The following is an 11,555-nucleotide window of genomic DNA, read 5'->3' as shown; positions in this document are numbered from 1 at the left end:
TTATAGAAATATGATTTATAATTGGCAAATTAACCGAATTTTTTTATCTTATCTATTGGATGAAAGGTATCCAGACATGTACGATTTTTCGGTAATTCAGATATTGTTCATCAAAAAATCTAACCAAATATTTCTCTTCAATGGTAATCCTCTTATTGAAGAACTTCCATAACACTACTACAAATACAATGAATGCAATTGGATTTAAAAGTAACATTTGAGTTCCAACTGCCCACCAAAAGAAACCAAAATAACTTGGATGTCTAAGATACTTGTAAATACCATCAGTTACCAATGTATGATCCTTTAATTTTTCAGTCTTTAGAATGTGGGAAAACGACTTTCCTGCTTGGTACATTGCTAGGGACCTAATCACTTGTCCTATAAGAATAAGTATGAACCCAATTATTGATATAAGTTGATTCAAACTTGTAAAATTAAACCTTTTTGCTCTAGGGAAATAATAAGTCTCGATAATACACTCTGTAATTGCGAATAAATGTGCAGCCAAGTAGCCAATACCATTGTTCAGGAGGAATGACTCGGAATGAACTTTACCAGGATTCACTCTAGATGTAATATAAAATTCAAGAAAATGAAATAATGACAAGGCAATGATATAAATGTTAAAGTTTTTAAAGCCATTATAGCACAGCAATCCAACGAATGTCCCAAGCAATATACCGAGTCCAAACGATGTCAATGCGATTGAGTCCAGGGGATTTTTTCTAATATCAGGATACGCCTTGCCATCTATAACGATCGGCAGGTCGTCAGCATCACTCTCATAACTTGGGGTAGGACTAGAACTTGATTCATCCGACATATTATATACAGTAAGGTTGTATCTATATAGGTGTATTAGAACTTACTAGTCCTTACATTGATTAATACAAGCTCATCTAATTACTACTCTACTATATAAATTTATCTAATGCATCGCTATTTTGGGGCCACCAGGTAAATTTGGTGTACCTGACACGTGTACAATCGTATTACAATACCAATACAAGACGTATATTTACTGTTTATTAGTCGTGCTTTAAGTTTAAGTTTATGCAGCATAGAAGTGTACCTATTATACATTTTACATAAGTTTCAAGTGATTTGTACTTATTATTCTACTCTATATTTTTTAATTTTTTTCCACAATAGGACAACTTGGTTTACGTTCAATTGTATTGCATATCTAATCATCACCAATACGTTTACCATTACCTTTGAAGGATTCTGACTCAGAATTGTCAGAAGATGATCTCTGCAGACCTGTAGTTGTTGCTACTGGGGTTGCACTCTTGGAAGGAGTTTCTTCCTCTTCAACTTTTTTATCAACTGTTGATACTCCCTCTTGTTTCTTAATATCATCCTTTGTGCCTAGTCTACGACCACCACGACCAATTAGTTGACCTAATTTGGCACCGGTACTTTTCGTAGCAACATTTTTAGCAGCAGGAGTCTTTTCACCAGAAATCAAATTGTATACGTAAACAAACCATCCTGGGGCTTCCATGTAACCTTTAGACTCCATGCCGTAGTTCTCAGTGCCAGTAAAGAAGCGACCAACCAGCGGACCCAATGACCAAGTGTCCAAACAGTTATATATGTAGGCAGTCATGATACCCATCAAAGAAAGCTTGAAGTCCGCCTGGGAGCCCAAGACAAATGAAGTAGCCAGCTGAAGTACAGGGAAAAATTTACCCCAGATAGGTAGCACACCATAGAACATGATCTTAGAGTTGGCATTGTATAAAGACCAAGTGTAAGTTAGACAAGCGGTAAACGCAGATGTCAGGAATAGTGGGTATGTGCTGCCGTACATGAATCCAGCCATAGATGGGATCACAATAAGACAAAACAACAAATAGTAGGCAAAGTTATGAGAACCTAGACTAGGCCTCGAGGCTTGCAAGTAGAAGTTCTGTTCTAATTGGGAACATCTGTTGTATAGATTGTAACCTTCCATTAATGCCGGCATTAAACTCTTTGGCAACAACAAACAAGAGGTCAATACCCTCCACACCTGGAATTTAGTAAAAGCCTGCCTCCATGTAAACAATATCTTATCGTAACCCAATAACTTGGTGTGGCAGGAACAACTGACAGCAACACAAAGCGCTAATAGATGTCGAGTAATTGGAGGAACACTGTACCAGAACGCCGAGAACGATGCATCAGCATTGGCTCCATTAGCAGGACGGTTATTCCTAGCACCTGAATTTAGCGAATGTATATTTCCAGCCATATTATGTTATTTCTTTTACCTCTTTTAAGTTTCCTTTTGTTATAATTTTGTTCTGGTTTAGCGTTGTGTCAACACCTCTTTTAAATAACCTTCTATACAGCTAATATGTTATTTATATCAACTTTTTTTTTTTTTCTAATAAGTAATTAAATATTTGAAAGGAACCACTTTTCTTCTTATCCAATATATTTAACAACCCCTTGCATATCCTTGATATTGATTATCAGTTTTTTTTGGCCACCGTCTAAGTCCCTTTGCTCTCTGCTTTCCTCTCTCTCTCTATCTCTCTGTCTTGCTAATGTCCCCTACGTGTGTTTACGAACTATGGCGGTGTAGCTTCGGAACTTCGCCCTTCGGTGGTGGGTGCGGGTTGAGAAGCGGGTTACAATGTGTTTACTATGCTATTTTATCCAATTCTATATACTACAAGCTAAGGCTATGCACATCATTAAGGTTTGTCGGAAATGGAGATGAAGCCATGTTGATTGTCATGTCAATTTTAATTGCTATAGGGCTGTCTTTCAAACTGATTCCCTTCTTTTCGTTATTTCAATTCGTTTTATAGGCTTCTGTACGGTACTTTCTGTGTCCAGGCACTTGATTTACGTTTTTTTTCAATGTGGAAGGGAAAAAGTGAAAAAAATTGTTCTCGAAGTGAAAATTTTATAATTTTTGCGATGAGCTGGATTATGTATAGTTAAGATTGGTATGGGGTTGTTATTAAATAGGAATAGGGAAATAAGTAGTTAATAGCTGAAAAGAATTGTTATTTAGTAGAGCAAGCAGATAAAAAAATATGGCGAGGACTAATAGGGAGATTCTTACCCGTGGTAAGAACTATGCTACGAAGCAAGCTAAGAAGTTTGGTTCCGATGAGGTTACGTTTGACAAGGACAGCAGATTAGATTTCCTGACGGGGTTCCATAAGAGGAAAGTGGCGAGACAGAAGAAAGCTCAAGAGTTTCATAAGGAACAAGATAGGTTACAGAAGATAGAGGAGAGGAAGAAAATAAGGGAGGAGAGGAAGCAGCAGATTGATGAACAGCTAAAACAGTTCAAAGCTGGGCTGGCACTAAATATAAGTGATGATGAGGATGATGAGACAAAGGATAAGGCTAAGGCTAAGGCCAATGCTAAGGCAAAACAGACCAAAAACTTAGAGGAAGAAGAATGGGAGGGGTTCAAGTCCGATGGAGAAGAAGAAGAAGACGGAAATGGTGAGGAAGGGGAAGAAGGAGATGGAGTAAAACCTATCCTGAAGAAAAACACTGAATATTCTGACAATACTGTAGTAGAGATAGAGACTTTGGAACCTAATGAGAACTTCGAATACTTAGCTCAGGTGAATAACGTGAAATTGGAAAAATCTGAACAGGTTCTAAAACAAAGCATAACGAGAGCAACAAAATATGCAAAGTTTTTAGGAATGGGTGATGAGGAGAAGAAGAAGAAGAAGAAGAAGTTCAGATATCTAACGAAGGGTGAAAGAAGAGTCAACCAAATGAAGGCCAATTCTAACAAGCGTAGAAGGTAAGATCGCTTCTCTCAAATTGATATGCATCAATTATTTAATAGAAATTATTTTATACTAACACCTTAAATTTAATACGTTCATAGTTTTTTTTTTGTGGAAGCACGTTTAACTCATCTTTTTAAATTTATTAAATGCATTAATAATTGTAGAGAGTAATTCTTTTTATCTATAATCCCAAAAAAAATGTTTAGTGGGAGGGATATTATACAACGTTTAAAGTAAAATGTCCTAGATTATTTATATTTACAAATACTTAAGTCTTTTGATAACCATAATTGGTGTTTTCTTTCAAACTATATTCTGCTTCAAGCTTAAAAATAGACCACATACCGCGTCGTATTACTTCTATAAATTGCACTTCTTGTGCAAAGAGTAAAGCAGTTGGCTTCCCTTGCTCGCTTGTGTTGGAAAATAATATTACCCATAGCCACCAATAACGCATTATACCATCCAAAACAATAGCCACCTGATAATAGAATCTGGGGAAGGTAGCTTTATTTTTGTTACCTCTGATATTTGTTAGTGATGATACCATCCAATCCATTTTGACATCCCAAAAGAACGAGTAACTAGATTGAATAAACATTATAACCTTAAGTAAGTTAAAATTCTTGACAGTTAGAGATGCATCTCCATTAACTCTACTATACCACAAACATAATACAATTGGGAGATGACATGAATATTTTAATGCGTTAGCCAACAATGTAAACTGGCGTAAGACTGTGTATTCTTTTAAACATTGCAGCAGTCTGATAGTAGGAGGAATAACTGCCAAAACCAAGTCGAAGTGTGTTGGATTCTTTCCACACATGTATGAAATATGCAAGATAAAGTCTATCAGAGGTTTGTTGAAGGAAGTCAAAGTATCGGAAAACAGTATATAGACATTTCTTAGAGCCCTAGGTTTGGATTCAATGAAAAGTAATCTTTTAATAATATGCCTGAGAATACCACAGCTGCTCAAGATGTAGTAGCATATGAAAACAGTTTGGGCAATTGGCAAACACCAGTACAGAAATTCAATAACTTCGTAAGTTTCCCCATTCTCCTTCATATGTGCGTCTAGCAGATTGGAGACGAAGGTCAAAGGTATAATAATCTTTGCTAGATAGAAAGTCATATCTGCAGAACGAGCCCTGAGTCTAGCATTACTAGAGCTTTGATGGTCCCCACTCTCGGTAAGCCGTACTACCATCCCCACATCTATACCATGACGAATTAGGAATTGTACTACCCACGCCCAAAGAAACACAGCAAGTAGTAATAAGACATTAATCAATTGAGCTGATGAAATGTGCAGCAGATTATAAACAGTTATAAGCCCAGGCGAACCGCTTTTCTCAATGTCGATAATCATCTTGAAAGAAAATATTTGTTGTTGCTATTTGCTGTAGATTTACTGGCTTTCTCGTTTCTACCAGCAGAACTACACCTGTAATGTTTTGATAGGTACTCGCCTCAGTTTTATCCAGTACCTTAATATATTGTCTTGAGGTTAAATACTAAATTAATTACTTTCTAACTTTAAAGAACACGCTGGTCCATCATTCAGTGTTTACAGTTTGTAGCCGTTTTTCGCTTTTAACATGTTTTAGTTCTTGGCATTGGTTAAGTGTGCCGTTTCATACATAGTTTCTACGGGGTTTTCTATGGTAGTTATATAATATCTAAAACTCCATCGTTACTTTGTGAATGCAACGATTAGACTATTAAGTTATAATTAGATGAGGCAAATGTATATTGTTTCATAAAGTTCATTATATAAAGAGATATAGTAGACATTGAAAAAATGAAAATCTAAAAATAAAAGAAAGAGAGATCATGAGTAAAACGTAGCTATTAAAATGAGAGCCAGTTTCCGAGTTCTACTACGGTACCGATGACTAGTTTCGCGTGCTCGGCCATATGGTCGAAACTTAACCTATCCAGTGTGTCCATTGTACTGTGAATGTATCTGTTAGACTTCTTGAACTCGCTCTCGATGACAAATGCTGCTGGAAATCCATTCTTCATTGCACTGCCATGATCACTGCAAGCGTAGCCACACTCTGTGTCGACATAAGGAATCGACAAGTAAGCATCCATCACAATTTTCAAGAATTTGTTGAGCTGTGGAGCAGTGTGGTCGGTAACTATACCCACATGCTCGTCCTCTGGGTCACGAACGTATCCAGTCATGTCTTGTTGTAACATTGCCACGACAGTTTTACCTTGCTGGGCGTATCTAGTAAATATATCCAATGAGCCTAAGAGACCACCTTCTTCCGCTGAGTAAAAATGAAACTCTACTGTATTCTTTGGTCTTTCTCCAGTTTTATGTATATAATTTGTGTAAAGTCTTAGTGACTCCAGAACAGTGATAGTACCCGAACCGTTATCGTCTGCTCCAGGAGCAGGCAGAATTGAGGGCAATAACAGGTTAATCGAGTCATGGTGAGACCCTACAACAATGATGTTCTCAGGGACAGATATACCCTTGAACCTTACAATCATAGAGAACTGGTCCCAACCTTCGTGAGCCACTTGTTCAATCTCATAACTCTCGGGATCCAGTTCAGCAGTGATCTCGGTGATTCTCCCGAGTACCCACTTTGCAGACTTAAGACCATCAGCACTCTTATAGTAACGGGTGTAGAAACTGGTCAACTTCGACAAATCTCTGTACATGGACTCCTTGTCTATCTTCTTAATTATCTCATTCACGCTCTCTTCGTGTGATAGCCTAACAGGGTAGCTATAGACCGGTACTACATCTTCATCTTTGGACTTGAAAAAGGATAAGACATTAGTAACATCGAAGAACCGCACACCACGTCTCCTTAACCTCAACTTGTCTGACTCAGTGACTTGCTGATACTGGCCATTGCCCACTTCAATGGTTCTCAACTCAGCAATTTCATCAGTATCAGCCTCATATCCTAACCTATTACGACCCCACCATGATTCTCCCCAGGGCCAGCACAGACCTCCACTAGCAAGACTGACTACTACCAACTTACTAAGCAACATATTTTCTTTGGTTGTTCCTTTTATTTATTTATAATTTTTATCCTTTCTTATACTTTGTTATTATAAATGTATATTATGTCCAGAAAGGCTTTCAACCTATCCTAAGTTCAGCTTCTCAGACATTAGTATATGAAAATATAATTAATACTAGTAAGCTTGGTGGGGAATAGGAACGACCCTTATTGAAGTTAAAAGCATAGAAGCCAATCACACTTAGAATAGCATGCAGAGATAACAACAAGTATAGAAGCAAATCCCGGATATTCATAATTCACTGAAAAAAAAATAAAATGAAGAGAAGGCAATCTCTTTTTTCAAAATTCCCCTAAGCCCTAAAACATTAGGGTTAGAAACCCAAACCCTGATATTCCAATACAAAAGTGAAGGCCGGGTAACAGAATATGAAATAAGCTTAGCTTTTACACTTGGAGCGAAGAATTTTTTTATTGTCGTTGGTGGGGTACGGGAATACCGTGCGGGGAGCGAAAAATATATATATAATTTGGATTATAAAGGGTTTAACAATAGTATTTGATATAATGACATTTATGCATCTTAGATGATCATTGGCAGTCGAGTTAAGAATAAGAAACAAATTTGATAACTAATTTATATATAGAACCAAAAAAAAAAATTCCGGAAAGAAATTAAATTATTTATATATATGTTTGACATATTGGAAGATGATGATATTGCATATGAGTATGAATTGCAGAAGAGTCCCGAGGATATTAACGTGTGGAAAAGGTATATAGGGTCGTGGGAAGAGCAATTAGGGAGTGGGAAAAGGAGTTTGGTACAAATTGTATGGCTGTATGAGCGGATGCTAAAGCTTGTGACACCGGACCTAAGTGTATGGCGCAGGTATATACAGCTATTGAACGAGTCTGATATAGTTGGCTATTGGGATGTTTTTGATCTTTATGGACGTTGTGCAGAGAGTAGTCAGATTAATTTGGATTTTGTACGTGAGTTTATGCAGTTTTCAATCAAGACTTTCGATCTGAAATGTATCAAGCAATGTATGAGCATTCTTCTTGGGAAACTAAAGGGTAAGAAGAATGAGCAAGAAGCCGTGTGGACCATGGTTTTGAATTTTATAAATGAGTCCTTGATACCTATTGATGATACTAGTCTTGAGAATAAATTTGAGGAGCAAGACTATGACGATCTGAGAATGGATATTTACAAAATATTGTTTACAGAAAACCTTGATGATGATGATGATGATGATGATAATGATAAATGGTCAGCAGTGCTGCTACAGAAATTTCTTATGATTTGTTCGAAAGATATGGTAAAAGATATACTTCGATTGGTTGTGAAAACAAATGATCACAAATTAATTAAGAAGTGCTTAGATGAATATTTATTTCATAAAAGCAATAACCCCCAAAAGTTATTTAACGAGAATTCAGGTTTCGATTTCGATCTCTACCTCCAGTACTTGGATACCCTAGAAAAATTGAAACTTTATGATGAGTATGTGAAATATTGGAATAACCTGATTGAACAATTCCCGCCTCATTGGACATTGCTCGTTATCAAACTAGCAGATTTTTTTATGAAAAGGTCGAAGTTTGATATGATGGAAAAAGTCCTAATGGAAAATGTTGAGAAAACTACACACATGAAGGATTTAATATCAATATATAATCATCATGTGAACTTCGAACAGGCCTATGTAGAAACAATATTGGACGAACTCCGAGACGACGAGGAACTTAGAGATGATGAACGATGGGGTAAAGAAATAGAAAACCATCTAGAAACTTTGGACTCTTTGAGCAGCAATTACCATCTTAAAGTTAATGACTTGCGAATTAGACAAAATCCGAATATAATAAAGACGTGGATTGATAGAGTTGATATATTTGAATCGGTAGAAGATAAATGCAGCGTTTTTGTTAAAGCAATAGAAGTTATTGACCCTTTTAAGGTTAGAGTACCAGGTTCATTCGCAAAATTGTGGATCCTTTATGCGTCAATGTATTGGAATAGGAAAAAGTACGATGAAGCTAGAACGATCTTCCAAAGCGCCATAAAAGTACCTTACCCATATCTAAATGACCTTGAAGAAGTTTGGAAGGATTGGGTGGGCAAAGAACTTGAAATATCCGGCTTTCACATGGCAGTAGACATGTTAACGAAGGCTCTGCAAATTCCACTTGACTATGAAAAGGTCATCGAAAAATATAAAACTAGTGCAAGGAAACCTCCAGCTCAAACAATTCTCTTTACTTCAAAAAAGTTATGGGAGTTCTATATTGATATTTTGGAAAGTAGTGAGTCTCCAAATATGAATGAATCAATTATACAGGCGTATGAAAACATCTTAAAACTTAAGTTGATAACACCTGTGGGAATTATCAATTATGCAAACTTCTTTAAGAGTTGTAATAAGTTAACTGAAAGCCTCCAAGTATATGAAAAGGGTCTTGCTTTGTTTCCACCAGAGGTTACATTTGAAATTTGGTCACTATTGATTGAAGAAGTCCTGGACCCTAAGTACAATCTCACTGTTGAATATATACGCCACACATTTGACCAGTGTTTAGATGATCTAGAAAATACAGGAGTAAATTGTAGCAACATCTTTACGAAATATAGTAAGTTTGAAGAGGAATCCAACCATCAATATGAACGTTCCATCCAGATTTTGTTGAAAGGTGCAAGGTTAAGAACCAATAACGATAAGTCTAAGATGAATACCAAATTGTGGGATTTGGCTATAGAAAAATGCCAGAAGTATTTAGGGAATGACTTTTTGAGAGATATTTACACGGAGTGCATTGCCTTTTTGCCAAACTCTGCTGCCATAAATTATGTCATCAGATTTGCCAACTTAGAAATATCTCTTAATGACTATATACGGACCAGAGAATTACTAAAGTACGGAGCACAACTGATTCCGCCAGTTAAGAATGAGTCACTATGGAAACTTTGGGAAGATTTTGAAATCCGATACGGAGATAAAGAAAATTACAAAGAAATGCTGCTCTTAAAACAGAAACTTGAAGTAGAAATGAAAGTGGACACTGAAGAAGTCAGTAAACAACAAGGTAATGTTCAATTTGTTGCATCGTCCTCAAAAAAGACTACTAATCCCGATGAAATTGATATAGACATATAATGATTAGCATTTCAAAAAGTATAGAATTTTTACTACTATATATATAACAAAAATACTGCTTGCTCCAGCCAGTCGAAAAACTCCGAAAGACCAAAGTATTTGTTACCCGGAATATAACTCAACCGTAACTATCATGTGGTGTGTTACGTAAATAATGATTTAATATGTGCTTGTGTTTTGTGACTGTATGTACACCCGTACATCTTATTAAAACGATTTTGTTTTAATTACACAAAGCGTAAATATGGAAAATGAACAAAGCGAGAGAAAGAAAAAAAGCGCTGGGTAAGCTTTGGTGTTTACCTTCTGCTCCCCCGAGAAAAACTTAGTGGAACAGTTCATGATCGATCCTACAGAGCTTTGGAAATAGCTGTGGGACTGCGACTTTTCCTATACAGTATCTAAATCATTCTGGGAGCTTCAATACCTTTGTCGTGGGAAGTCTCTGTCTAGAGTTCCTATGCCTGCTATGATCCCGCAACTGTCTTCCCATTACGCAAGGGGTGCTAGGCAGGAGATGAGCCATGGTTCCCTTTGGAAGGGATGGTGCTAGTGGGAAAACGGAATGATGTATACCCACCGGCACAACTGTCTAGGTAAGATTGGGACAGCGGCCAAGCGACTGAGTGGTAGAGGTGTGAGTGTATTGTGTGCTGCAAGTATTGTGCTAGTCCGTGTGTGCGGTTGAGAGTTTGAACCGGTGCTATCCTTTCTACGTTGAAGCTTAGAATTAGACGTAGCTGGATCTCCTTCTCTAATCTGTCTTTCTCTCTTTTTTTTTTGGGTGAGCTTCTCTTCGCTGTGAAATTTTTTTTTTTTCCCAAAGTGCTTGATTGTTACTATTGGAAAAGTTCATTCAATTTTGTTGATTTTGAAAGATATATTTAAAATTTCTTTATTAAATAGTGTTATATACTTTTCTCTTTAATTCATAGGGATAGAAAGGTGCCGAAAAGGATAGACCAAATAATAATAATAAAGAAATGCCTCCAAAGTTCGATCCAACTGAAGTCAAGTTCCTATACTTGAGAGCTGTCGGTGGTGAAGTCGGTGCTTCCGCCGCTTTGGCTCCAAAGATTGGTCCATTGGGTTTGTCTCCAAAGAAGGTCGGTGAAGATATCGCCAAGGCCACCAAGGACTTCAAGGGTATCAAGGTTACCGTTCAATTGAAGATCCAAAACAGACAAGCTACTGCTTCTGTTGTCCCATCTGCTTCCTCTTTGGTCATCACTGCTCTAAAGGAACCACCAAGAGACAGAAAGAAGGACAAGAACGTCAAGCACAGTGGTAACATCGCTTTGGATGAAATCATTGAAATCGCTAGACAAATGAGAGAGAAGTCTTTCGGTAAGAACTTGGCCTCCGTCACCAAGGAAATCTTGGGTACTGCCCAATCCGTCGGTTGTCGTGTTGACTTCAAGAACCCTCATGACATCATTGAAGCCATCAACGCTGGTGAAATTGAAATCCCAGAAAACTAATTTGTTAACCAAATATTTAAAAAATGAGAAACAAACTAAGCATATGAGATTTTTTTTTTAATAAATAATTATAAATTCACTAAGCAAACCAAGATTCATCCGAAGTTCACCTAACCAAAGAGAGGACAAGAAAAAGATTGTTATTATTTAATT

General features: G+C 36.9%; 7 protein-coding genes across 7 annotated transcripts; 3 read left to right on the top strand and 4 right to left on the bottom strand.

The window, feature by feature from the left end:
* Positions 1 to 52: 52 nt before the first annotated feature.
* On the bottom strand, positions 53 to 826 carry STE14 (protein-S-isoprenylcysteine carboxyl O-methyltransferase; the record flags this gene model as incomplete). Its single annotated transcript, XM_071054287.1, has 1 exon — positions 53 to 826. The coding sequence occupies one exon, from the start codon at positions 824 to 826 to the stop codon at positions 53 to 55; it is 774 nt and encodes a 257-aa protein (XP_070908980.1).
* Positions 827 to 1,189: 363 nt separating this feature from the next.
* Positions 1,190 to 2,242, bottom strand: DFM1 (Dfm1p; the record flags this gene model as incomplete). Its single annotated transcript, XM_071054286.1, has 1 exon — positions 1,190 to 2,242. The coding sequence occupies one exon, from the start codon at positions 2,240 to 2,242 to the stop codon at positions 1,190 to 1,192; it is 1,053 nt and encodes a 350-aa protein (XP_070908979.1).
* A 796-nt stretch (positions 2,243 to 3,038) lies between these two features.
* On the top strand, positions 3,039 to 3,776 carry RRP17 (rRNA-processing protein RRP17; the record flags this gene model as incomplete). Its single annotated transcript, XM_071054285.1, has 1 exon — positions 3,039 to 3,776. One exon carries the CDS (start codon positions 3,039 to 3,041, stop codon positions 3,774 to 3,776), a length of 738 nt encoding a protein of 245 aa, XP_070908978.1.
* A 253-nt stretch (positions 3,777 to 4,029) lies between these two features.
* ERD1 (Erd1p) lies at positions 4,030 to 5,136 on the bottom strand (the record flags this gene model as incomplete). The annotated part of the gene is made up of 1 exon (XM_071054284.1): positions 4,030 to 5,136. One exon carries the CDS (start codon positions 5,134 to 5,136, stop codon positions 4,030 to 4,032), a length of 1,107 nt encoding a protein of 368 aa, XP_070908977.1.
* A 482-nt stretch (positions 5,137 to 5,618) lies between these two features.
* Positions 5,619 to 6,788, bottom strand: RNJ42_04119 (putative aminopeptidase; the record flags this gene model as incomplete). Its single annotated transcript, XM_071054283.1, has 1 exon — positions 5,619 to 6,788. The coding sequence occupies one exon, from the start codon at positions 6,786 to 6,788 to the stop codon at positions 5,619 to 5,621; it is 1,170 nt and encodes a 389-aa protein (XP_070908976.1).
* Positions 6,789 to 7,452: 664 nt separating this feature from the next.
* SYF1 (mRNA splicing protein SYF1) lies at positions 7,453 to 9,921 on the top strand (the record flags this gene model as incomplete). The annotated part of the gene is made up of 1 exon (XM_071054282.1): positions 7,453 to 9,921. The coding sequence occupies one exon, from the start codon at positions 7,453 to 7,455 to the stop codon at positions 9,919 to 9,921; it is 2,469 nt and encodes an 822-aa protein (XP_070908975.1).
* Positions 9,922 to 10,904: 983 nt separating this feature from the next.
* RPL12B (60S ribosomal protein uL11) lies at positions 10,905 to 11,402 on the top strand (the record flags this gene model as incomplete). The annotated part of the gene is made up of 1 exon (XM_071054281.1): positions 10,905 to 11,402. The coding sequence occupies one exon, from the start codon at positions 10,905 to 10,907 to the stop codon at positions 11,400 to 11,402; it is 498 nt and encodes a 165-aa protein (XP_070908974.1).
* Positions 11,403 to 11,555: the final 153 nt, after the last annotated feature.

This window comes from Nakaseomyces bracarensis (genome assembly GCF_045282275.1).
Source record: "Nakaseomyces bracarensis strain CBM3 chromosome Unknown Scaff13_0, whole genome shotgun sequence".
Classification (NCBI taxonomy): Eukaryota; Fungi; Ascomycota; class Saccharomycetes; order Saccharomycetales; family Saccharomycetaceae; genus Nakaseomyces; species Nakaseomyces bracarensis.
Note: the sequence above shows the minus strand (reverse complement) of the source record. Positions and strands in the feature narration are given on the sequence as shown.